Genomic DNA, 27,083 nt, shown 5'->3' with positions numbered 1-27,083 from the left:
CATTGATATAGATGACAAATAACAATGAACCCAGCACTGATCCCTGTGGCACACCACTAGTCACAGGCCTCAACTCAGAGAAGCAATTCTCTACTACCACTCTCTGGCTTCTTCCATCGAGCCAATGTCTAATCCAATTTACCACCTCTCCATGTATACCTAGCGACTGAATTTTCCTAACTAACCTCCCATGCGGGACCTTGTCAAAGGCCTTACTGAAGTCCATGTAGACAATATCCACTGCCTTCCCTTCATCCACTTTCCTGGTAACCTCCCGAAAAACTCCAATAGATTGGTCAAACATGACCTACCACGCACAAAGCCATGTTGACTCTCCCTAATAAGTTCCTGTCTATCCAAATGCTTGTAGATTCTGTCTCTTAGTACTCCCTCCAATAACTTACCTACTACCGACATTAAATTTACTGGCCTATAATTTCCCAGATTACTTTTCGATCCTTTTTTAAACATCCAGTAATGTTTGCTTGTAATGCCTTGCCTTATGGAATATGGTATATGTCACTTGTTATAAATAATGGAAGTGAACACCCCATTGCCTTACATCACATTCCCTTACTGCTGCAGAGAAAAATGACGCTCAAATTGACAGAGGGGCCTTGAGTCTGGTTGGGTTGTAAAACACTTCAATCGGTACTTGTATAAGAGAGAGTTACCCTCATTAATGTTTATCAACCTTGAGATCCATTTTCAGTCCACAGAAAGGCGTTCCACTAACAGCAGCAGCACGAATGCAGAGATGGGTACTATTTCTTGGAGGGCTCAATTACAAGATCATATTCAAGAGGACAACTACTTATGGAAATGTTGATGGATAGTCTGGTTTACATTTGGAAAAAGTAATTCATGAAAAATTTACAAGAGGCCACTCCTCTTGACATATTCTCCCAAATGTAAATTATATGTCTCCCTATTATGGTAGCAATGATCCAAAGGGAAACCAGAAAAGATCCTACACATCCTCAGCTGTATATGGCAACCCAAAATGGATGGATTACATAGCAGTAGTTCCAGATTCCATCGTTTTACCAGCCCCAAGATGAACTTGCCCTTGATGAAAGTTGCCTTATATGGGGATTAAGAATTATTTTACCATCCAAGCTGAGAGTTAAAGTGTTGAAAGAGCTATATGCTGGTTATCTAGGCACGATCTAAATGAAAGCTTTGGCTCAAAGTTTTGTCTGGTAGCTTGGAATCGATCAGCAGATCGAGAAGCTTGCCATGCACTGTTTAGGATGCCAACACATCCAGAAGATGCCAAGAGCAGTGCTTCTCCATCCCTGGGAATGGCCTGCATTGCCCTGGCAGAGAATTCATGTGAACCTTGCTGGCACATTCATGGGTGCAAGTTTCTTGGCAGTAGTGGATGCAGCTGCAAAGCAGCCAAAGGTATTCCCAATAGCCTCTACTATAGCTTTGCACACTGTTGATGTTTGTTACTTGAGGTATTAAGAGAGATGAGGAAGAATCAGGTACATGGAGTTAGTTCACTGAGTAGTCATGATCTGTATGAAAAGTAGAATATCTCTGAAAGATTAGGGTTATTATCATTCTAGGACTATAGGAAAGAACATTTCGTTTGCAATTCCTCCACAGGTTTCTTGCCTTCATGGGAATTAAAAGGAACTGCCCACAACTGAGGCTAAACAAACAGAGGGAAGAATATGCATTCCTGACAACTTTAAATTGATCAGAATCTTATATAGATAAGGATGGGTGTGATGTTCAATTAAACTTTGAGTTGGTTAAAGGTAGAGGATTGATGGCTAAGTCTTGGTATGGCAGTGGTGGAGATGTGGGCTACAGCGGTGGGTAGATAGAAATAGTTTTATTTTGAGGCTTCATGATGTTGATGTGGGATTATCACCTTGATGAATTTCAGATTTAATGGACTTTCTAAATTCAGTTTATGGTTTTAGTCTTCCCTTCACCCACTGAGAGAATTTCGGTTGACCTTAAAGTTGTGTACAGTGAAATTGTAAATGCAATCAATAAGCAAGATTCAATTAGCACTAATTGCCTGTTTCAGCACAATTCCAATTATTACCAGTACTAAGGAGGAGCTCACATTTTACGAAGAAACATCTTGCAAATATCCTTCACCAGAATTGTGTGCTTTTCAATGGTAAACCATCATTTCTAATTACAGAATAGATTTTCAACAACAACTGGTTTTGCTGCTGGTCCATTTTCTTTTTTTTGTAAGCATAATTGTCATTTTGATTTCAGGTTTTTTGTAGGTCTTCTAAACATTGTTTGTTTCATCCTGTTGGTTAAGTCAACTACAGCTTGATGAGAAAACACCAGAGGTGTTCATTATTCACAAGAGATAAAGGAAAGCTTTCATACAGTCAAATGTGCTAATCTCTAATAACAACACACAAAGACATCCATAATCCTCCTTTTCTGCTTCAGAGCAATAAGAAAGATCAATTAGAAGAGAATGAATCTTTTAAGCATCTGATCTGATCAATCTTGACACAGATACAACTCACATTTATGTAGAGCCGTTAAACACAGCAGATCTTCACAAGGGGTACATAACAAGATTACCAACCAAAATCTGACCTTGAGTTTTATCAAGAGGTATTGAAACCAGTGATTAGATACTCATTTGTAGAGTAAAGAAGACAAGAAAGATAGGGACACAGAGTTTAGGGAGAAGATTTCAGTTTAGTCCTCAAGATCCCCATGTAGGAAAATATTTTTTCTGCTGAAAAAACGTATGTGTTTTAGAATCTGAAATGTATCAGTTGTCAGATACTATCTGGGCCTCCAAGGAATGCAAGTTTTTGTTTGCTTGATAGTTAACATCATCATCATTATTACCACAGTAGATTGTATGTCTTGCGGTTGAAGATGTAGACGGTACCTTGATTTGAGAGGCCTTCTGCAAGAGGGCAGAACAGGAAATGACAGATTTTCTTTGCAAAAGCAGGAGTTCCAATTTCTCACAGCCAGAGTGGGAGATTGAGACAGGAATTTTGAGCTAATTATAAACCTTGCCCTGGTTCCCACTACGTGGAAGGACCAAGAGTCTTGGTGCAATTAACTTGGATGGTGTGGTTAGACATTCTTTTCCTTCTACTAATAGGCTATTTATACAATGTAACTGGACTGAACTCAAGGACAGCTTCTATTCCTTTGTTATCAGCCTCTTGAAAGGACCTCCTATATGCTAAAAAATGAACTCCTGATCTTCCAGTCTACCTTGTTATGGCCCTTGTCTCTTTCTCTATCTGCACTGCATATTCTCTGTAACAGAAACACTACACTCAGTATTCTGTTTTCCTTTTACTACCTTGATGTACTGTACATGGTGATGGAATGACCTGTCTGAATATCATGCAGACAAAAGCTTTTCACAGCATTTTGTACATTGTGACATTAATAAGCCACACCTTATTCAGTAATCCTGAGCAAGAGGCTTGAGCTGGAGGTAATGGGGAGGATCACAATGCTCAATATTGCTTCTTCATAAGGCCAAACAGGTTGTAACACAAGAGGCCCAGCCATCTGAATGTGCTTCTGGGGGCCCCAGGAAAACCTTAAGCACGTGGTGCGTTGGCGCTCAGTAGTCAAAAGCGGATGAGAGGCAACTTGATAGAAATGTACAAGATGATAGAAGTCATAGATCAAGTGGAGACTTTTTTCCCCAGTATGGAAATAACGAATCCCAGGGGGCATAAACTTAAAGTGATTGGAGTAAAGTGTAGGATGAGTATCAGAGTTAAGTTTATTCTTCCATAGAGAGTGGTGAGTGTCCTGCCAGGGAAGGTACTAGAGGTAGGTATACAAGGAGAATTTTTTAAAAACTCTTAGATAGACACGTGGATGCCAGAAAATTGGAGGGCAATGTGGGAGGGAAGGGTTAGATTTATTTCAGAGTAGGTTAAAAGGTAGGCTGAAGGGCCTGTATTGTGCTGCAGTGTCCTTTGTTCTGTCCTTAGTTTGGCTTCTCCCTCCAATTTGCCACTTCCTTTTGAACCCACAAACCTGGAATTTCTTACTGAATCAATTAATATACTGGAGTTCTGTATTTTTCTGAGGCACTGAAAAGTAGATTAGAAATTAGGGCGATGCAGGAGACAGCAGAAGCTGGAATTTGGAGCAAATAAGCCAAACTGCCAGGTGAACCAATGGGTCAAGCAGCACCTGTGGTGCTAAATGGGCAGTTGGTGCTGTGGGTCAAGCCCTTTCATCAAGAAGATAGCCAGTATATAGAAGTGAGGGAGAGGGGTGAGGCAGAGGTTGCTAGGAGATAGGCAGAACCAGGTGAGATGGGGATGATGGGCAGATGGAGCCAGGTGAGGAAAGGGAGAACAAAGGTGAACCAAGGGAGAACAAATGCAGGTGGATTGGTGAGAGGGTGATGAGCATGTAGTCGGGTGGGGAAGGGTGGATAGTATGCGTGGGGGGAGACAAGGTGAACAAAGGGAGAGAAATCCTTGGTGGACCTAGTGAGAGGAAGAAATGAACACATGGGTGTGGGTTACCTGAAATTAGAAAATTAAATATTCATCCCTTTAGGTTTTAGGGTCCTGTGTGGAATGTAAAGTATTGTTCCTCTCTACTGTATTTGGCCTTACCCTTGCAGTGCAGAGGTCCGAGAACAGATAGGTTGGTGTCAGAATGGAAGGAAAGTTGAAATGACATTACCAGGAACATAAAATGACCACTGCAGGTGGGGCACAAGTGCTGTTGTTGGAAAATTTTATAACAGTGTTGGATTGGGATGTAGAATTGTTATTTTGGCATGGAATTCTTATTTTTCTTGTAGTTTAACTTTCTTATGTTTGCTTATATTTTTATATAGTCATCTATAGTATATACATGTAACTGTTCAGTAATTATGGTACAGATGCTTCTGAATTCCCCTTGAAACTTCTTCATCTTCAGCAACAGGTATCACTCTACTTGAATATGGCTCTTTTATGGGTTAGTTGTTATCACTGAAATTTGTTATCTCGACTCTGAATATGAGACAACCATGACTGCTTTTTTCCTTTGTATTTTCTTTGTCATTCAACTCCTTCTTGTTAATTTTATGTTCTTGTAACATTTATTAAAACAACACAAGCAACAACTTTTATGCCTCATTCTTGATTTCTGAAAAAGATTTGGATCACAAAAGCATCATGATCCAGCACCTGTTAAAATCAACAGGTGAACAATGGAGGAATATTAATAGAATTTGCGGGGCCTCAGATACTAACAGGTTGTAACCTGTGAGCAATTCCTGCAATACACAGTAGGTAAGGCCACAGGGAAATATAATACAAAACTTTAACACTGACAGCTCCCTTAGACATAAAAGAATAAGTCGGATAATTCCAAACACCTCATGGGACATGGTCAAGATGCCATCTGGCCATGTCCCATGAAAGTAGATAGGTAATATAACTTTGCAATGAACAATGTGCTGGTATTATGCTGCATCATTCATTTAGAGCTGGTATGCACAAGGGTATTCCAAGCAGCTGGGTTTGCAGTTGGAAATCCTTTGACTCAGTTACTGCAAATTGGTAGGTTGTCACTGTTCTCAGAAAGAGAACGTGGTCAGAAACTCATTCTTTGCAATTTCCCCAATAGAGCTCTTTGAGACACAGCATGAGACACATCAGCTGACACATAGGGCTCGAGGGATATCCCCACTGCATTGTCTGCCAATTGTGAGTGATTAGTAGAGGCATGCTGTGCTTGATTTAGGGCGAACGAGGCAAGCACGCTGCAGTCAGGTTATATTCCAAGCTCTCCACTCAATACGTATTTAATACAGGATTTTAAAATAACGCAGTGCTTACATCTGAAACTCTATTACTTATAACCTTAAAATAAATGTTACAATGGTGATAATAATAGCAGATAATATGAGGAGATAGTATCAGACAATGTTATTAGATAACAGATATAATGAAATGAAATAATGTAATGAACTGAGGTGAGATGATATAATATTGGGAACACTATTTTTAAGAATTCCTTCAGATCATTTACCATCAATTTGGTACATCTATGCTTCACTGTCAAATCCCAGAATTTCTGATTTAACAGTTTTGTAATGACAGATCTCCATGACCACGAGTTTTCTCCAGGTGCTCCAGTTTCCTCCCACATTGGAATGCAGAGGTTAATAGGCTAACTGGTCACATGGGTGTAATTAGGTGGTGCAGGCTCATTGGGCCAGAAGGGCCTGTTACCGTGCTGTATCTGTAAATTAATTCAATAAAAGTGTACAGGTTATACAAGAAATAGGACCAGGTGTGGGTCATTTGGCTCCTCATATCTACTCAGTAAGATCAAGTTTGATTTTTATTGCTACCTTAATTTGCACAAAATCTTTTCTGCTTGATTCTATTAATAGCCACATTTCTGCGGAGTTTGAATGATTCAAGAAGGCAGCTCTCTCTGTCACCTTATCAAGGATTAGTAGCCCTTGCTGTGAAGCCGAAATTGAGAATGCGTGATTAAAAGACCAGAGACAGGGAAACTATCAACATGCTCCCTCCACCTCTGCTGTCTTTGCTTGAATTGTGTCAGAAAGCCAATACACAGTGTGATTCGGATCTCAGGTAGGCAACAGAGCAAGGTAAACTCCAAGCAATTTCATTCTTCCTTGAATTGAAGATTATTTAAAACTACACCACCTATTTTCAGACTGTAAACATTCCTAGGATTTTAAAGCTTTCAAACATTAATCAAATGCTATTCTGAGTTCACAGCACTGCTAAATGTGTCTGAATTTTTCAAATGAACCAACATAACCACGTACAATTTTAGAAGATAGATTTGATAGATTTCTGTGGTAGTGGTGGTGGGGTAATGGGAATGAGAGGGAATATTGATTATATTTTTTCTTTCCTGACCTTTGAAAGAACAGAAGAAGGCATCTTTCAATGTTTGCTTGCTCACAGAAGAATTAGGACCAGATGCATCCTTGCCATCAGTTTTCAGCGTGACATTACGAACGGAAGATCATTCAGCTAAATTCTACTAAATTGTAGTTAATCTGTACCTTTGTATACTTCTGTATTTACTTTCACTCATTCAGTACCCTAACCAAGTAAATATCCAAACATCTCTGTCGAGGAGGCTCCATTTGTCATCTACAGCAACTTTCATATCTGGCCATGTTTTTTATAGTGCAGAGAAAGATTGTGCAAAATACCTTTTAAATCAACTTATCTTTGAATCCTGCTGCCAGCAGAATATGTTTCAAGGTACAGTACATTGAGAGGGTCCAAGTAGAGCATAAATGATATACCCAAACCATCTGTAGGAAGCACTCAAGGTGCATGAGAGGAACCGTAATGTACATTTCTTAAACATGTTAGGACTCTTGAGGAAATGCAGAATCAAGATTATTCTCCCCAAACCAATCAGCCAATCATGTGAACCGTAAACTCCAACAACCACAGAAAAGGAACAAATCACAAATCACATTGCACAGGAGGTCTTGGCACAAGATCTTCCTTAGGCCTTTTAATCCATTCCTTCAGGCCAAGCTTTGCGTTCTATTTGTCTGCTGCTGAATTCAACATTAACAATAGAAAGAAAAATTGGGCGGTTTCTATGAGAATATTCAAAATACACCACAATTGGAGCAAACTTAATTTACAATGAAACAAACAACTAGACGTTCTTGTTTTAATTAACAGGAGTCACAATATAAAGAATTTAAAATTAAAATGCACACAAAGCTGAATAATAATATCAGTGTCCACTCTTCAATGGTCTTAGTCTAAGCATCCTTGCATTCAGTTTTCATTAGAGAGCTCTCACTCCCATTTTAATGGCATCCTGCAACCCTGATCTTATTACGAACCTCAGGTCTCCAGATCACCGTTGAACAAAACTTGTGCTGACTTTTAGGAGAAACTTTCACCAAACAAGCCTGGCATGAAAACTAACTCCTTCAGGTCATCGACTTCCTTCACACCCTTTCTGATTTTTAATGATAAAATCTGTTAAGTAGATAGATTTGACCATCTTCTTACTGGAAGAGTTAAGTTAAATGGTCTTCTTTCTCCAACCAATTCTGTTATAACATTTGATACATTTTATCAAAATAATTAACCCATTTTATTGAGGTAATAAACAATGAGAGTCCACTCAAAGAACATTATGCTACAACATCACAACAGAAAAGTGATTAAAATGTTTCGTTGCATAAATTAATGGAGGTATGAAGAGTTTTCTTAAATGAGGTAAGAGATCACATTTTGATTAGCAACACAGACAACCAAGTGCAACAATTTGGTGCAAATTCCCATAATTACAAGAAAGAAATAGCTTCCTACCTTCCTGCACAACTTGGAAAGGGTTGTTGCTGTCCACAAATGTTACAGAAAACGTAATCTTTTCAGTCTGAAGAATGTCCTCATTCGTGTTGAGGTCAGTAACAGCTAGGCGAAATGCTTCATCATCTTTCTTGGCAGATTCATCAAAAATTGCTCCTGTTTAAATAAAAAGGAAACATTTTACTGAAGTGTGACCATTGATACCATCTGAGCTCTCAATTTTAATGACTAATGACTGTCCCAGATCAAGAAGGTGCAAAATTAGTCTACATTATTATGTACAGGCCGTAGCATAGGGAATCTTTCCATGTGTCACTTTCATGGAAGTCACATTGAAAACTATACAGCTGAATTTCCAAATACAATATAGTTTTTGTTTTAACCATGCTGTGAGTGCTGTGGTTTAAAAAGAAAGGGAAGTGCAAGCAAAGAAACTCTTAAAATGTCTGCTGCAGCTCAGTGCCTCTGCCTCTAAGTGGTGTTTGTCCGATTTTGGATTCTTGAAGATGTCATTGCAGCTGATACTCTACTGTGGTGTGGGAAGTGACTTAGTGTTGAAGGAGTAGTCCTTTCAGATGCACAATACATAGATATCCTGCTGCCTTGGGATTGTTTGCATACTTTCCTTGGGCCCAACTTCCTCTTCCAGCACATCCATATGACCAACCACACAACCCTAATTACTACTGCTTAATGGCAGTATGACTTTGATCCTTCTGCAGTAAACCAGACTTTGATTTTTAATTGTTCTGTCTTGTAAAAACAGCACATAATTTATGTCTGATTTATGTTTTTCTTCTTGTGAGTGCCTCTCACAATATTGTGCTATGTTCCTGTAAGTTCCTCATTGCACCTGTGCACACATTTTTGTGCATATGACAATAAACTTGACATTGACTTTGTGAAAGCATCTCTGGCTTAATCCACACTAGCACTGGACTTCTGTGCAGAACTGGAATAATGACTGGTAATACTGTACTCTGAATTTGAGGTGGATGGGTTTTTCAGTAAACAAAATTTTCTCAGGTGGACATAACAGACTCCACATCCCTATTTTAATGACTACCCTGGACAATATCTGATCTCCAAAACCTAAAACAATATCCATTCACTTACTGTATATCATTGCTGTATGAAGAATTTGGCCATGTGCAAACCTGCTATATGCATTGTGACTTCACTTCAGAACTTCAGCATCACATTACAAGCAATTTATAATATCTCAAGGCTATGGTTTGCATTGACTCCTATGTTTCACAATTCCAACATCCCAAATCCAAACCTTTCCAATACTACCTTCCAAGGTCATGTTTGACAATGAATAATAATACTGTTGCCATCTAGAGAATCACTCATTGGAATAAGAAACATTTTATAGTTGGTGTCTTGCAAGACGATCCGGGTATTCCCTAACCGGAAACCTTCGATGAATTATGAGGTCAAGTCCCTTTCGAAGGCTACAGCTGCGGCTCTTACGTCTGGGGATACCGCTCGCTATACGGAATCCAGGCGTGAACTCCGGAAAGCCATTAAGGGCGCCAAGAGGCAATATCAAGCCAAGTTGGAAGCCCAGGCTAACCAGAGGCATGCCAGTAGGCTGTGGCAGGGTCTAAATAAGATCACTGGGCACAAAGAAAAGGCTGGGAATATCAAAATCTGTGGTGCTTCTCTTCCTGACGAACTTAACGTATTCTACGCAAGATTCGAACGGAAGAGGAGTGTCCCGCTCCCTCCAGATGAACCGGACCTGGTGGCATCGAGATTCATCGTCACCAAGGAGGACGTCAGAAGGGCCTTCCTGAAGATAAATCCAAGAAAGGCGACGGGCCCATATGGCGTTCCGGGATGGGTTCTCCGGGCCTGTGCAAGTGAGCTAGCTGGAGTGTTTGCTGACATCTTCAATGCTCCTTGCTTCAGTCTAAGATCCCCTCGTGTTTTAAGAAGGCAACAATAATCCCAGTGCCGAAGAAGAGCAAGGTGTCATGCCTGAATGACTATCGACCTGTGGCTCTGACATTAATTGCTATGAAGTGCTTTGAGCAATTGGTTATGGCGCACATCAACCACAGCCTACCGATCAACCTCAATGCTTTGCAGTTTGCCTACCGGAGCAACAGGTCAATGGCAGATGCCATCTCTCTGGCCCTACATTCCTCCTTAGAACACCTGGAGAATAAAGACGCATACATAAGGCTCCTTTTCATTGACTACAGCTCTGCCTTTAATACCATCATTCCAAATAAACTGATTCCTAAGCTCCAGAACCTGGGCCTTAGCACTCAGATCTGCAGCTGGATCTTCACCTTCCTCACAGACAGGACCAAGGCTGTAAAAATAGGGGACAAGCTCTCCTCTACAATCACTCTGAGCACCGGTGCCCCATGAGGATGTGTACTCAGCCCCCTGCTGTACTCACTGTACACCCATGATTGTGTAGCCAACTTTCCTTTGAACTCAATATATAAGTTTGCTGGTGACACAATTGTAGGCCGTAACTCGGGTAATGATGACTTTGAGTACAGACAGGAAATTAAGAACCTGGTGGCATGGTGCGAGGACAATAACCTATCCCTCAACATCAGCAAGACGAAGGAATTGGTTGTTGACTTCAGAAGGAGTAGCGGACCGCACGACCCAATTTACATCGGTGGTATGCAAGTGGAACAGGTCAAAAGCTTTAAGTTCCTCGGGGCCAATATCACAAATGACCTGATTTGGTCCAACCAGGCAGAGTCCACTGCCAAGAAGGCCCACCAGCACCTTTACTTCCTGAGAAAACTAAAGAAATTTGGCCTGTCCTCTAAAACCCTCACTAATATTTATAGATGCACCATAGAAAGCATTCTTCTAGGGTGCATCACAACCTGGTATGGAAGTTGTCCTGTCCAAGACCAGGAGAAGCTGCAGAAGATCGTAAACACAGCGCAGCACATCACACAAACCAATCTTCCGTCCTCGGACTCACTTTATACCGCACGCTGTCGGAGCAGTGCTGCCAGGATAATCAAGGAAACGACCCACCCAGCCAACACACTTTTTGTCCCTCTTCCATCCGGGAGAAGGCTCAGGAGCTTGAAGACTCATATGACCAGATTAGGGAACAGCTTCTTTCCAACTGTGATAAGACTGCTGAACGGATCCTGACCCGGATCTGGGCCGTATCCTTCAAACATCCGGACCTGCCTCTCATTTTTTTTTTTTTGCACTGTCTTATTTTCCATTTTTCTATTTCTTATTTATGATTTATAATTTAAATTTTTAATATTTACTATTGATTTGTAGTCCAGGGAGAGAGAAGCGCAGAATCAAATATCGCTGTGATGATTGTACGTTCTAGTATCAACTGTTTGGCGACAATAAAGTATTAAGTCTAACAAACAATGAGGAAGCCACTTAAATAATCACTGTTAATGAGCGGAAAGATTAATTCCAGTAAGAAATGATGCAATATATTTTGAAATTAAGCCCTAGGTGGAGGTAATAAAGGTCAAATTGCAGTAATGGTGATGAAAAAGTATAATCACTGTGAATTACCTGCAGGTTCAATTAATCTGAGCCCATAATAGTACCAATAAATTCTTTATATGTCACCAATGAGTGTAAGTCACATTTCTTTTTTTAAAATCTTTTGTACAATGCAGACTTACATTCAATCACACTTAGGAATCATGGCAGATTAGAATGTCTTTATATAGAAGAATTTCAATTTCCTTTTTCAGATTTTTTCCTTTGCCAGTCTTCTTAGGGTTAAAGATGTTTCTGTTCTAGTTCAGCAACTTTTGATGAGGACTACCTGTAGGTGGGGTGAGAGGTATTGAGAGTGTGCAGGGTAAGTTGATAGGGTCTACTTCTTATGGTACTTCGGTTGTTTTTCCATGTGCTCCTGAAAACACAGTCAAGTTTCTCAATACCACTGCTTTTTCATAACAGGGGAGTCACATGCCAAGGTTTCCCATGAGTTTACAGGGATGTTACATATTTTCTAGGAGTCTTTGAGAACATTCTTGAATTGTTTCCTCGACCTTGTATTCATTGCCTTTCAATGATACAGTTTGGAGTAAAATAGTTTGGGTGTCTGATGCCAGATGTGAACAAAATGGTCAACTAATCTGAGCTGCTGAGTTTGATTTTAGCCTCAGTGCTGGGGACTCGTCCTGGAAAGAACACTCAATTGACTTACCTACCCTGTAAGTGGATTGGGATAATCCTGTGCCCTATACTATATGGTTCAAGACACATTGAAATCCACAAAAAATAGTGTTTAGGGAGCTCAGTGGGACTGGGCTTTCAATATTTTAATGAGTGAAATTTTATTTCCAGACTGCTCCATGGGTTTATATTCCTTGGAGTTTACAGTAATAAGGGGTATCCTTATTCAAACCCATTAGAGAGGTATAAAGGTGTTTGAAGGGGTAGAAGTTTCACTCGTGGAAGAATCATGGACAAAAGGATATTGTTTTAAGTGCCCAGCTCCATATTTTGTAACTGGGGTGCGAAGGAATTTCTTTTCTCAGAGTGGTGAAACTTTGAAATCATCTGACTTTGAGGATCATAGGGCCAGGTCGTAAAGTATATGAAAGGTGGAGAAAGTTAAATAGTTGAAAGTGAGTAGCTGAGGATTATGAAGAACTGGGACAGAAGAGAAGTTGAAAACCACATAGATCAACCATGATGTTGGTGGGACAGGTTTGAAGGGTTTGGTAGACTACTCCTGCTCCTGTTTTCATGTGTGTATGAATCCAGTGGTAGACATGCACATGCCTATTTTCATGGACAAATTTCTGACATCCAGATTGAAGAGTAATGTTATTTTTCTGCCATCCCTGGTGGCCTCCTAAAAGCTTTCAGTGGAACATGGATCAGAATCAGGTTTAATATCACTGGCAGATGTCATGAAATATGTTCTTTTATGGCAGCTAAATAAATGATTTAAAAAAAAAACTATAAATTACAATAAGAAATGCATTTTAAATATTAAATTAAATAAGTAGTGCAAAAAGAAAAAAAACAATATTTGGCATTCATAGCAAGAGGATTCGCGTACAGGGAGGTACTACTGCAGTTGTACAAGGCCTTAGTGAGACCACACCTGGAGTATTGTGTGCAGATTTGGTCGCCTAATCTGAGGAAAGACATTCTTGCCATAGAGGGAGTACAAAGAAGGTTCACCAGATTGATTCCTGGGATGGCAGGACTTTCATATGATGAAAGACTGGATCGACTAGGCTTATACTCTCTGGAATTTAGAAGATTGAGGGGGGATCTTATTGAAACGTATAAAATCCTAAAGGGATTGGACAGGCTAGATGCAGGTAGGCTAGATGCAGGAAGATTGTTCCCGATGTTGGGGAAGTCCAGAACGAGGGGTCACAGTTTGAGGATAAAGGGGAAGCCTTTTAGGACCGAGATTAAGAAAAACTTCTTCACACAGAGAGTGGTGAATCTGTGGAATTCTCTGCCACAGGAAACAGTTGAGGCCAGTTCATTGGCTATATTTAAGAGGGAGTTAGATATGGCCCTTGTGGCTAAAGGGATCAGGGGGTATGGAGGGAAGGCTGGTACAGGGTTCTGAGTTGGATGATCAGCCATGATCATACTGAATGGCGGTGCAGGCTCAAAGGGCCGAATGGCCTACTCCTGCACCTATTTTCTATGTTTTCTATGTAGTATACGTGAGCTGATTGTTGATTCAGAAATCTGATGATGGAGAGGAAGAAGCTGTTTCTAGAGCATTGGGTGTGTGACTTGAAGCTTCTGTACCTCCTTGTTGGTAGCAATGAAAAGAATGTGGGATGGGTATCCATAACAATGGATGCTGCCTTTCTGAGGCATCACCTCTTGAAGGTGTCCTTGGTGCTTGGGAGGTTAGAGTCCATGATGGAGATAGCTGAGCTTGCAACTATCTGTAGCTTTTTCCAATCCTGTGCAGTGGCCCCTCCATACCAGACGGAGATTTAGAATGCTCTCCACAGTACATCTGTCGAAACTTGCAAAAGTCTTTGATGTCATAGCATATCTCCTCAAACTCCTGATGAAATATAGCAGCTGTTGTGTCTTCTTTGGAATTGCATCAATTCGTTGGGCCCAGGATAGATCTTCAGAGATGTTGAAACCCAGGAACCTGAAAGAGCTAATGACCCGAAGAGGACTGGTGAGGACTTGTTCCATTGACTTTGCCTTCCTGAGGTTCACAATAAATTCTTTAGTCTTATTGATGTTGAGTGAAAAGATGTTGTTAGAACCCCACTCAACCAGTTGATCTATCTCACACCTGTATGCCTTCTCATCACCGTCTGAAAATCTGTCAATAATAGTTGTGTCATTGGAAAATTTATAGATGCCATTTGAGTTGCGCCTAGCCACACAGTCGTGGGTGTAAAGACAGTGGTGCTGTGGATTAAGCGCACATCCTCAAGGTGCGCCAGTGTCAATTATCAGTGACAAGGAGATGTTATTTCTGGTGTGTACTGACTTTGGTTCTGATGGAGAAGTCCAGTTGTAGGGGAAGGTACAGAGGTCCAGGTTTAAGAATTTATTGATGAGCTCAGAGGGTATAATTATGTTGAATGATGAGTTGTAATCAACAAATAACAGCCTGATGTACATATGCTTAACAATTAAATTGAATATTGAATTGACTTTATTTCTTACATCCTTCACAGACATGAGTAAAAATCTTTACATCATGTCTGAATGTGCAATGTGCAATTTATAGTAATTTGTACTAAGTAGTATGTACAACAAGACAGTCAATATAACATAGAAATACAATTGTGTCAGCATGAATTAATCAGTCTGATGGCCTGGTGGAACAACCCGGAGCCTGTTGGTCCTGGCTTTTATGCTGCGGTACCATTTCCCAAATGGTATCAGCTGAAACAGTTTGTGGTTGGGGTGACTTGGGTCCCCAGTGATTATTCAGGCCCTTTTAACGCACCTGTCTCTGTAAATATCCTGAATAGTGGGAAGTTCACATCTACAGATGTGCTGGGCTGTCCGCACCACTCTCTGCAGAGTCTTGTAATTGAGGGAAGTAGCGTTCCCATACTAGGCAGTGATGCAGCCAGTCAGGGTGCTCTCACTTGTACCTCTGTAGATAGTTCTTATGATTAGGGGACTCATGCTGTACTTCTTCAACCTTCTGAGGTGATTTTGGCAGCACCACTGTGCTTAGCTTTGAAGTCTGCGATGGACCTTGCTGCGTATGTTGTTGTTGGACAGTTATGTCTGGATATTGTCCCTGTTTTGTTATTTCACTGCCTTGATGACTTTGTGCAGATCATAGTTGCACTTCTTGAGTTTCCATTGGTTATCAGCAATGTAAGCTCTGTCTCGTGCGCTAAGTGCAGTTCGCACAGAACCGTTGATCCAGGTTTTCTGGTTTGGATAGACCCTGACCGACTTTTGGGGGACAACGTCCTCAATGTACTTCCGGATGAAGCTCATGATCCCTTTTGTGAACTCATAGACATCCTCATCACGAACGACATTCCAGTTCAGGTGATCAAAAGCCAAATGGAAAGATAATGAGATTGCATCCACTGTAGACCTATTGTGGCAATAGGTAAATGCAGTGTTTCCAGGAATCAATTCTGGCTGTGACCAAACTCTCAAAGTAGTTCATCAGAGTAGATGTGCGTGTAACTGGTGATCGTCATTGAAGTAGCTCACCCTGCTCTTCTTGGGCATTAGTATGATTGTCCCCCTTTTGAAGCGGGTAGGAACCTCTGACTACAGCTGTGAGAGATTGAAAATGACTTGAACACTCCTGCCAGTTAATTGTCACAGATTTTCAGGGCCCCACCAGGTACACTATCAGGGCCTGACGACTTGCGAGGGTCCACCCTCTCAAAAGATGTTCTGAATTTCGCCTCTGACCACCTCATTGCTGTAGTTTTATTCTCCCTTTCAATCCATGCATGGGAGGTACTGAGCTAATCTGGGAGTGAAACATTACAGCATGCATGATGATAGGTTTCACCTTGTAGGAAGTAGTGGCCTGTAAAACCCTACCAGAGCTGCTGTGCCTCTAATTCCATCTCTAATTTCAATCTAATTGTTTGCATTTTTGCCCTTAAAATAGCCTTCCTCAGGTCATAAATGGACTTCTTTTCTAGTTCTGAATGGTAATGGCTCCAGCTGTTTATATATGGGCAAATCCTATTCCATCCCCATAATCATTAAATATGTAAGCAACACACATTTACATATACATGTATAATGTGTTCAACACATCTTTCCAAACTTGTTCTGATGCAACTTATTTGTACAGAACTTGACAACAATCAAATATGAAGAAAGATATTGTGTGTAAACTTAATCAGCTTACACTCACAAATTATATTCTTAGAAAAGGACCTGTATTCATTTTAACCCTAAGACCATTTAGGGCAAATGAGTGTACAAAAGCCTGAAACCATGTACAACTAGGCTCAAGGACAGTTTCTAATCTGCTGTTATAAAACTACTGAGTTGACCTCTTGTACCATAAAATGGACCTTTTACCTCATAATCTATCTCATCTTGTCTTTTATCTTTACTGTTTGTCTGCACTGCACTTTCTCCGTAACTGTAACACTATATTCTGCATCGAGATATTGCTTTTCTTTTACGTTGGCTCGACGTACCGATGCGATGAAATGTTCTGAATAGAGATGGCATACAAAATAATGGTTCAGGCTGTACCTCAGTGTATGGGATGATAATAAACCAATTTACCCATCAATTTATGTTTAAAGTCTAATTGTCACTGTAAAGTATCTACAGTATCTCCATAATGGTGGTTAAACAGTGAATATTGACAAGGTAAATATTACTTTGCCCTTTAAAAGCAGCAATAAGACCTAAGGCTATCCGATAAGATGATCAAGCCTCATTTTAATGTATCATCCCAAAAATGGCACCTTTGATTCTGCAATGATCATTCAATATTTCATGGGAGTGTCCACCTAAACTAAATAAGTAGCCTGCTAGGAAAAAGCAAAACATATCGACTGAATTGTAACTGAGAAACATGGGTGAAGGTAGAGAATGCAGATGTGTTATTAGCTGAAGCAATGGACCCTTGTATCTCAGATAGAAGAATAACACTTTAGCATGCAATTCAAATAATCTTCAAAAACATTACTATAAAAGTAGCTATACATTTCACTGAATGAAAGGAGGATTTTTTTGATAATTTATAAATTTTAAGATCATGAAAGTTTAGGGATTAAATTACTAATGTTGGAGTTCAGGGGCTGTATGAATGATGCTCTGTAAACATCAGCTCACGCTGTTTCAGGGCAGCTGGGGAATTTAAATTCACTTAGTGAAGCAATCTGGGATAAAAAAAATAATCTAGTATCATTACAAGAGAAAGACATTTAATACATTAACACCCATAGCAGAGGGAGTTCTCCTGTCGGTTAATTGTTCTAGCCTGTTTGTGACCCCAGACTCACAGTAATGTAGCTGTTGTTTAATATCCATGAGATTGCCTGACATACCACTTATTTCAGGGGTCATTAGGACTGAGCGATAACCAACAATCTGGAACATATTTTTCTGAGACCTCAGATCAGGGCTGCAAAGCAGCACCTCTGTAATTTTTTTTAACACACTCTCTCGCTTTATTACAGTACTGAAATATTGGGGAATACATCTTCAAATCTCTGGAGTGAAGCTTTCTTTTATGTTCTGCTTTCCTAATGCTTTTTTATTGATTACCATTCTTAACAGTTTAGGAGTTGACAATCTGGATTGCAACTGTCCTACTTGACTGTATCCTTGCTTAATAAGGAGCATAGCTTTCTTTATAAGCCATCCTGTTGACAGATAATAAAAGCAGATACAACATATGATGCTTGCACTCAATTGAAATCAGTGTGTAGACATGAACAGTCAATTTAGCAGGTTTGTGGGGATCTAGTCATGGGGTTCCATTCAGTCACTCTTCAGAGTTCTTTCATTTAAGTAATGTTGAAAATCTCAGCCAAGTTATAAAACCAATGATAGCAAATGGTATAGATGTGTTTAAAATTATGAGAGGCAGCTAAGGCAGATAGTAAATCTTTTCCCAATGTGAGTAAAGTCTAAAACTTGTGGGAAGAGATTTATGGTAAGAGAGAAAGGTTTGAGAGAGACTTGAGGGGCAACTGTTTCCCACATATGGTAGCGAGTACACGGAATACTGTGCCAAAGTAAGTGGTTGAGGCAGGTACAATAGTATCATTTGCGGAGCACTTGAAAATATACATGGAGGGATACAGGCAGAACACATGAAATTTGCAGGGCATCATGATTGGCATAAAAAGGACTTGCTTCAGTGTTGTATTGCTCTATGGCTCTAAGTACAATCTGGAGTGGATTTTTCCTGCAATTCATTCAGTCAATTTTGAAAAATTAAAATGAAATGGCCATTAATTAAGAAACGAATCATCAACGTTTCTGTGTGCGTTCTTTACCTAACTCAGAGTCATACAGTACAGAAACAGACTTTCTGGCCTGATAGGTCCATGCCCATCCAGGCTAGTCTTATTAGACCCTACTTGGTTCATAACCACCTAAAACTCTCCTACCCATGTCCCTGCCCAATTGTCTTTTAAAAATTGTTATTGTACCTGTTCCATATACATTCCACCCTCTGAGCAAAAAAAAATGCCTCTCAAGTTCCTATTAAGCTATGACAATCATTAAATTAAAATGCAAATACTTGCCATCCTGCTGCTTAAGCTGTAGTGTTTTCTGTGTGTGTGTGTGTGTGTGTGTGTGTGTGTGTGTGTGTGTATATATATATATATATATATATATATAAAGGGAGACTGTGTGTGTGTGTATGTATAGAGGGAGACTGTGTGTGTGTGTGTGTGTGTGTGTGTGTGTGTGTGTGTACATATATATAAAGGGAGACTGTGTGTGTGTGTATGTATAGAGGGAGACTGTGTGTGTGTGTGTGTGTGTGTGTGTGTGTGTATATATAAAGGGAGACTGTGTGTGTGTGTGTGTGTGTGTGTGTGTGTGTGTGTGTGCCTGTGTATGTAGAGGGAGACGATGTACATGTGCTGTGATGGGAAAAGCATACATGGTGCCTATATATCTGTTTGAGTTCATTTGCAGCAGTTTCTAATTAATTATTAATTCCTTGTCACTAAATGTGGTCAGATAAATCATTCAACTGTGAGACTAGCTCAGAATGTAATAAAAAACATTCCAGTTATTTCAATTTTAGAACAAATGATCTGAAATGAACAGATGAGCCATCTTCTTGAACTGCTGCAGTCCTCTAAGTGTGGATGTACCCACAATATTGTTTGGGAGGCAGTTCCAGGACTTTGACCAGGAATAGTAAAGGAACAGCAATATAGTGCAAAGTCAGAATTGTGTGAATAACTTCAAGTTTTTAGTATCCCCATAGCTTTACTGCCCTTGTCCTTCAGCCCTATGGTAGGTATACATTTGGTAAGAAGACTACACACATTGCTCCAGGTTAAGTCTCACCGAAGACTTACGCAATTACAATAAGATACGTTTTCTCCTGTATTCAGATCCTCTGGTAATAACAGATAGCATACCAGTTGTCATCCTCGTTAAGCTTATTGTCATATGCACAGGTATGGACAGACATAGTGAGGTACTGGTACAATAAAATCTTTGTTTGTAGCAACATCACAGGTATTGCATAAAATAAAATACAAAAAATAGAAAATATAAACAAGGATGCAATGTTGAGGCTTTGTAAAGCACTGGTGAGGCCTCACTTGGAGTATTGTGAGCAGTTTTGAGCCCCTTATCTTAGAAAGGATGTGCACACGCTGGAGAGGGTTCAAAGGAAGTTCATGAAAATGATTCCAAGATTGAACGGCTTGTCATATGAAGATTGTTTGATGGCTTTGGGTTTGTATTCACTTGAATTCAGAAGAATGAGGGGTGACTTAATTGAAACCTATGGAATGGTGAAAGGCCTTGATAGAGTGGATGTGGAGAGGATGCATCCTATGGTGAGAGAGTCTAAGATCAGAGGACACAGCCTCAGAATTGAGGGGCATCTTTTTAGAATGGATATGTATAGTTAAGACGGAGATTGATAGATTCTTGATCTGTCAGGGCATGAAGGGATACAGGGAGAAGGCAGGAGACTGGGGCTGAGAGGAAATATTGGATCAGCCATGATGAAATGACGGAGCAGAATCGATTGGCCAAATGGCCTACTTCTGCTTCTATATCTTTTGGTCTTATGTGGATTCAGAAAACAACACGCAGAATATAAATTATACAACACAATGAAGAAAAATGCCTTGGCAAAATAAGACCTGATTGGAAAAATAAAGCACAATTACAGACAAGTGAATGGTCGTACAAGAGGTGACCCATAGTGTTCCCGTGCTGAGGTAGGTTTAGAGCTGTCCGGGTCATTTCAAGAACCTGATGCTGTCAAAAAGTAGCTTTATGCTGCACCTGTGCACTAACTTTCAGTGACTTGTGTACAATTGCTCATAGTGTCTGTGGAACCTCAACTCTATCCAGTCTTCCCACATGTAACAAATACTCTGCTGACTGCTTACTTGCCACCAAGTTGATAACCTTACATTTGCCACATATTATGTTCCATCTGCTATCTTCTCATTTACTCAGTTTGTCTATAACTCCTGGAAACATCTTTACATCCTCTTCAGTTTCTGTAATCCCAGTTATCTTCCTCCAATCAGCAAATTTGGAACTATGGCATTTGGACCCCTCAACCAACATAAAAATCAGGGGCACATGCATTAAACCTTGAAAAACTGTATTAGTATCACAAACGCTGTACTGATGAAAGGTCTCAGCCCAAAACATTAACTGTTTACTCTTTTCCATAGATGCTGTCTGTCTGGCCTGCTGAGATCCTCCAGCATTTTGTGTGTGTTGCCAAAGACTATTCTAGTCACAGCCTGGCAAGCTGAGAATGATCCCCTTTGCATTCTATCTAAGAACATATTCAGATAGCTTCAACAAGGGTTTGGAAAAGGTGCAAAAGAGGTTTACAATGATTCTGCTGGATGAGAGCGTATGGGCCACAAGGAAAGGTTGGATGAACTTTTTTTTTTGTCTGGGTCATCAGTGGCTGAGGGGAGATCTGACGGAAGTGCATTTTGAGAGACATAGATAAAGTGGGCAGTCTGAATATTTTACCCAGAGTAAAAAGGTCAGATAGTAGAAGACAACATTTAAGATGAGAGGGGAAATTTTTACAGGAAATGTGTGGGGCAAGTTATTTTTTCAAATACTGTGGTAGGTGATTTGAATGGGCTGCTTTGGGTAGTGGTGCAACAGATGCAGTGGTGGTATTTGAGACCTTTAGAAAGACACCTGAACATGCAGAGAATGGAGGGATAGGAATTAATGTAGGCAAGAGATTTGGTCTAATTTGGCTTATGTTCAGCACAGATATCATGAGCCAAAGGGCTTGTGCAGTGCTGTTCTGTCTTCTAACAACACACAGACAGGAGGTTTTGAAGTTTGTATTTTCTTGTATAACATATTTCCTATTTTAAGTAGAGGACAGCACAATAACAAGCCCTTTTGGAAAAAATATTATACTTCAATATTATGATTTAATTTAATTTTTATGAATACAGGGTTTTGTGATTGTAATTGTATTCTTAATACAATGAATTTGGTACTATTTTATTTTTTTCTTTTGACTTATATACCTTTTTGTACTCTGTATTCTTCTATGCAGAAACTAGTAAAAATATTGAAAGAGAAGTTTGTATTTTCTTATATAACATATTTTCTATTTTAATTAGAGGACAGCACAATAACCCTTCTGGCTCAATGACCCAGACCGCCCAATTACACCCCTGTGACCAATTAACCTACTAACTGGTATGTCTTTGGAAAGAGGGAGAAAACCAGAACACCAAAAGGAAACGAATGGAACCACGGAGAAATTGTGCAAACCCTGGATGTGCCACTGTAATAGCATTATCCTACCAAGTCACCTATTATAACCCCATTATGAAAATTTAATTCCATGTAAGCTGCCTTCCCACCAACATCCCCAATGAAATGAATCCATACTAGAAGTTTTGCTTAATTCTTGCTTTTGAAAGCAGGTTTCATCATTTTGAGCAACACACATAAAAGTTGCTGGTGAACGCAGCAGGCCAGGCAGCATCTCTAGGAAGAGGTAGTTGACGTTTCAGGCCGAGACCCTTCATCAGGACTAACTGAAAGAAGATCTAGTAAGAGACTTCTCTTACTAGCTCTTCTTTCAGTTAGTCCTGACAAAGGGTCTCGGCCCAAAACGTCGTCTGTACCTCTTCCTAGAGATGCTGCCTGGCCTGCTGTGTTCACCAGCAACTTTTATGTGTGTTGCTTGAAATTCCAGCATCTGCAGATTTCCTCGTGTTCACCATTTTGACATCATTCAAAATTGTGATTTTGTAACGTAGTAAAATTATATTAAATAACTAATACAGATACAAGACAGGAGAGGGGAGGAGAATTAGAAATGTCTCTTCTCAGGCAGGAGAGGCAACAATATTAAACATAGTGTTGGAACAAGGAGAAAGCTGCAATTTCAGCTGTTATCAGCAAATGACATTTTACCTTAAAGATGAGATGTTTTAGCCACCTGAGGACTGCAAAAAGGGAAGGGTGATGCCCTGTATTCATGAAAAAGTTTGAAAGTCAGCAGAGCCCTCCGCATTGAATAAAAGGATCAAGAGACAGGAGAGTACAGTAGTGAAGCATTTCAATTATTTGAAAGCTTTCAGACAAAAGATACTTCTGCATTAAATAATTTGAGTTTTTTTGTCATTCATTTGCAGTTCCTTTTCAAGCCTTCTCCAAAATTGGTATCAGCTGTATTATAGGCTATTTGTAATTGCTGCAGGTTCTGGAGAGAAAATGGCTATGGCATGCCCTGATATTGGTTCATGAAATCATAATTTAAGTTGAATGGTCACAGCCTTTCTTGCAGGAGTCTAAAAACTGGAGGGCATGGTTTAAAGTGACAGGGGAAAGAATAAAAGGGATCTGAGAGACAAGTTTTTCACAGAGAGGATGATGAGTGTGTGGAAGGAGTTGCCAGAATTAATAGTAAAGGCAGATACGATTACAATATTTAAAATATATTTGAACAGGCAGATGAATAGGGATGCTCTCAGGAGATATGGGTCAAGTGCAGACAGATAGGTTTGGTTCACGTGAGCATGTTGGTTGCATAGATAATTTGAGCTGAAGAACCTGTTCCCATGCTGTATGACTCTATGACTTTATGAGTACTGTGAAGAACCTTGAAACGTTTTTTCTACCTGAAACTATATTAAAATATATCTTATGGATGGGTTTGAGATCAATTAGCATATTAGAAAGGGCATGTCTTGGTGAAAAAAAATTCCTAAAATAAAAGCGCAAGTTTCTCAATGAAGATGGCTAAAAATGTTCTCAGATCGATTTGAACTGCAGCACTCAATCTTCAATCTGTCTGGACACGCATTTGTCACAATACAGGCCATCTTTGGACTATGAATGCTTTAGTTAAGGACACTAAGCATTTGGGAGATTGGATGGATGGATGGAGACGGATTTGCCTGGTACTGAGGAGCTACAGGCATTGTTTGTTGAGTAGGAATGAGGTATTTTCCTGTGCCTTCTCTCCCCACACTTCCCAAGCCACAACAAATAGCTTGGGTGGAGACCTAGGACTGCAGAACGGACTCACTTGTTCACTCACTGAGTCTAGGAGCTAAGCTGGCAGCTGTTCTTGCATAGGACCATAAGACAGAGGAAGGTTTAGTCATTTGACATTCAGAATGAGGTTGTTAACTGAATTCAACATTGGCTTCACAGGACATGCAACAGAGTGGTCATAGATGGTTGCCCCTCTGACAGGAGGCCTGTGACTTGGTGCTTTTGTGACTGGTGCTGGGCCCATCGTTGTTTGTCACCTATATCAATGATCTGGATCAGCAAATTTGTAGATGACACCAGGATTGAGGATATAGTGGACAGCGAGGAAGGCTATCAAAGCTTGCAGTGGGGTCTGGACCCGTTGGAAAAATGAGCTGAAAAATGGCAGGTAGAATTTAATGCAGTCAAGTCTGAGATGTTGCAGTTTGGGAGGACAAAAAAAGGTAGGACTTAATTAGCAAATGATAGGTCACTGAAAAATGCAGTAGAACAGAAGGGATCTGGGAGTACAGATTCATAATTTCTTGAAATTGGTGTACCAGGTAGATAGGGTCATAAAAAGAGCTTTTGCACATTGGCCTTCATAAATAAAAGTATTGATTATGGGAGTTGAATGTTATGTTGAAGTTGTATAAGATATTATTCATAATGTCTGAACCAACAATGACTTGAAAGTAAATCATCCATCCTCTATCATGTGATTTTTGAAATTTGGCTGCATACAATCAGCAATTGCTTTCCGGCACTCTCCCAGAGACTACTAATTTAATCTGGTAAATCCAGTTGTTCTGGTAGAGAGCCAACATTGACACAATGGGCCAAATGTCCTCCTTCTGTAGTACAACTGTTCCACAATTCAATACAAGTATCACAATACTCTTGAAGTTGTGAAAGTTGGTATCATAATGCTTCTCTTTTATGTTCCACATTCTCTCTGCTTCCCAGTAGAGAGTTGTTCACACCCCTTTCATGGGCAGCATTCTTCCTGCTTTGTTCCTACATTGAAGATCCATTCTAAATCTAAAATCTCTCACTATGAATCCCTTTTACACTCTGGCACTGTCGATCTAAGTGTGTATCCTTAGAAACCTTGACTACTTACTCCATGTAACCAAGGCTTCTGTTCCTCTTCTTGTATATTACTCCAGTATAGATACAGGAGGTTGAGGAACATCGAGAATTCAGGTCAATTTCCACATTAAAAATAAATCTGATATGAATTAAGTACACGTGGAATAAAAAAAAAGTACATCAGGGTTTTAGTGCAATTCCAACCTGAATTATTCATGATTTTAATAATTCGAATGAATTCCAAATTACCAGCAGCCCACAATAATTTTGAGGCTATACCTTGTTAGCAACTTGGTGGTAATTTACTTTGTATATTGGCAGATATAGTGTGCCTAGATGTTAGGGCAAAAAAGATGTTGAAGTAAATCACAATGTGTCATGGTCATATTGAAGTGAAACCTTCAAGAAGTCATTTGTGTACATGCATTATTGCTTTTTTGGTTAATTAAATGCAAGAGGCAATGTACTTAAATCAAAGCACAAGGGGTGGGGGGGGGGAATGTTTGAGTATATTTGGCAAATGGCATAATTAGCAGAAAGAGAACATGCCCATTCTAAGACAATATGTTTGATTTATCAATATTGCATTTTTGTAGTTTTTGGCTCATAGCTTTTTCTTTTGCTGACAAGACACATTTTATTGTTAATATTTTCTTTTGTAGACATTTTATCATTGTGCTCATGGCTGTCAAATCCAGAAGGCTCTAAATGGCATCTAACTCATAAATCACATCATTAAAAGTCACAGAGCTAATAATAAAGTTGAGGATATTGATTTTAGTATTGGTCTGTGTTTACACAGCCGATATTTCTTTCTTAAGATTACCTTGGATACTAAGGAAATTGGGGATCCAGACATAGCCTGAGGAAATGGAGTAAAAGTAAATGTGATCAGACTTACAGATGAGCAGAATTGATGGGCTAAATAGCCTGCTTCAATTTTTAAAAAAACATTTTTATTTTATTTTCTCATTATTTCCTGACGAAGGGTCTTGGCCTGAAACGTCGACTGCACCTCTTCCTACAGATGCTGCCTGGCCTGCTGCATTCACCAGCAACTTTGATGTGTGTTGCTTGAATTTCCAGCATCTGCAGAATTCCTGTTGTTTTTATTTTCTCATTGTATAGCAGTAATTATGGTGGTGCGATTGCAGCTCAACTTTTCAGCAAAACCAGCTACCCCTCCACTGACTCTGTCAAAGTTTCCAACTGTCTTGGTAAAGCAGCTAACATAACTAAAGACCCCTGCCACCCTGGTCATTGCCTCATCTCCTGGTCCAAAAAGTGAGAAGAAAAAGCTTTTAGATACATAGTACCAGACTCAAGAATAACTTCTATCATGTTGTTACAAGACTCGAATGTATCTGGTACAATAAAGATAAACTCTTGATCTCTCAATCTACCTGGTCTTGGCCCTTACACCTTATTTATTAACCAGCATTGCTTTTTACCTGTAACACTATATTTTGTACTTTGTTACTACTTTTCATTTTGTATTACCTTGATATACTTTAGAAGAATTTAGCTTGATCTCAAGCAATGAGATTGGAATGCTATGTTGCAGATCTCAATCAGTGACCCAATCAGTGGCAAGAGCAGGACACAACAATGAGGCTTCTCGCAGGTCAACATTGCTTGTTTAAAAGGAGATCTTCATGGACATTCAGGCTCATTCTAGCAGCCCAATCAGCAGTAGGAGCAGGCCACGGCGATGAGATATCTCGCAGGGCGGCAACGCTTGTTTAAAAGTATGGAAGGGGCAAGCGGGGCGGGCGTTGTTGGGAGTAGGCAGTGGTGAGAGTAGGAGTGCCAGGCTTTGGCTCGAAAGAGGCGCTGGCTACGGGAAAGTTTCTGTTAAGGTTCCCTTTTTTTTCTCTTACTGTAGTTGGTGCAGTAAATGGCTGTTGTGTGTTCTTAATGCCAGATGTTGGAGACCTGGGAAACCCAGAAGTCTCTCAGGGAACTACATCTGTGTGAAATGCATCTAGCTGCAGTTCCTTGAAGATCATGTTAGAGATCTGGATGACCTTCGGCTTG

The 27,083-nt window shown here is 39.9% G+C and overlaps 1 protein-coding gene across 1 annotated transcript in view; it reads right to left on the bottom strand.

Moving 5' to 3' along the window:
• Positions 1-27,083, bottom strand: part of grid2 (glutamate receptor, ionotropic, delta 2) — a 1,194,553-nt gene that overhangs the window by 958,065 nt on the left and 209,405 nt on the right. Inside the window, exon 2 of the mRNA XM_072257001.1 lies at positions 8,319-8,474. Coding sequence (XP_072113102.1) covers positions 8,319-8,474 — 156 coding nt within the window. The remainder of the gene's footprint in view (positions 1-8,318; positions 8,475-27,083) is intronic.

The sequence above is a fragment of the Mobula birostris genome, chromosome 4 (genome assembly GCF_030028105.1).
Source record: "Mobula birostris isolate sMobBir1 chromosome 4, sMobBir1.hap1, whole genome shotgun sequence".
Lineage (NCBI taxonomy): Eukaryota > Metazoa > Chordata > Chondrichthyes > Myliobatiformes > Myliobatidae > Mobula > Mobula birostris.
The sequence above is the reverse complement of the archived record's forward strand: the minus strand, read 5'-3'. Positions and strand labels throughout refer to the sequence as shown.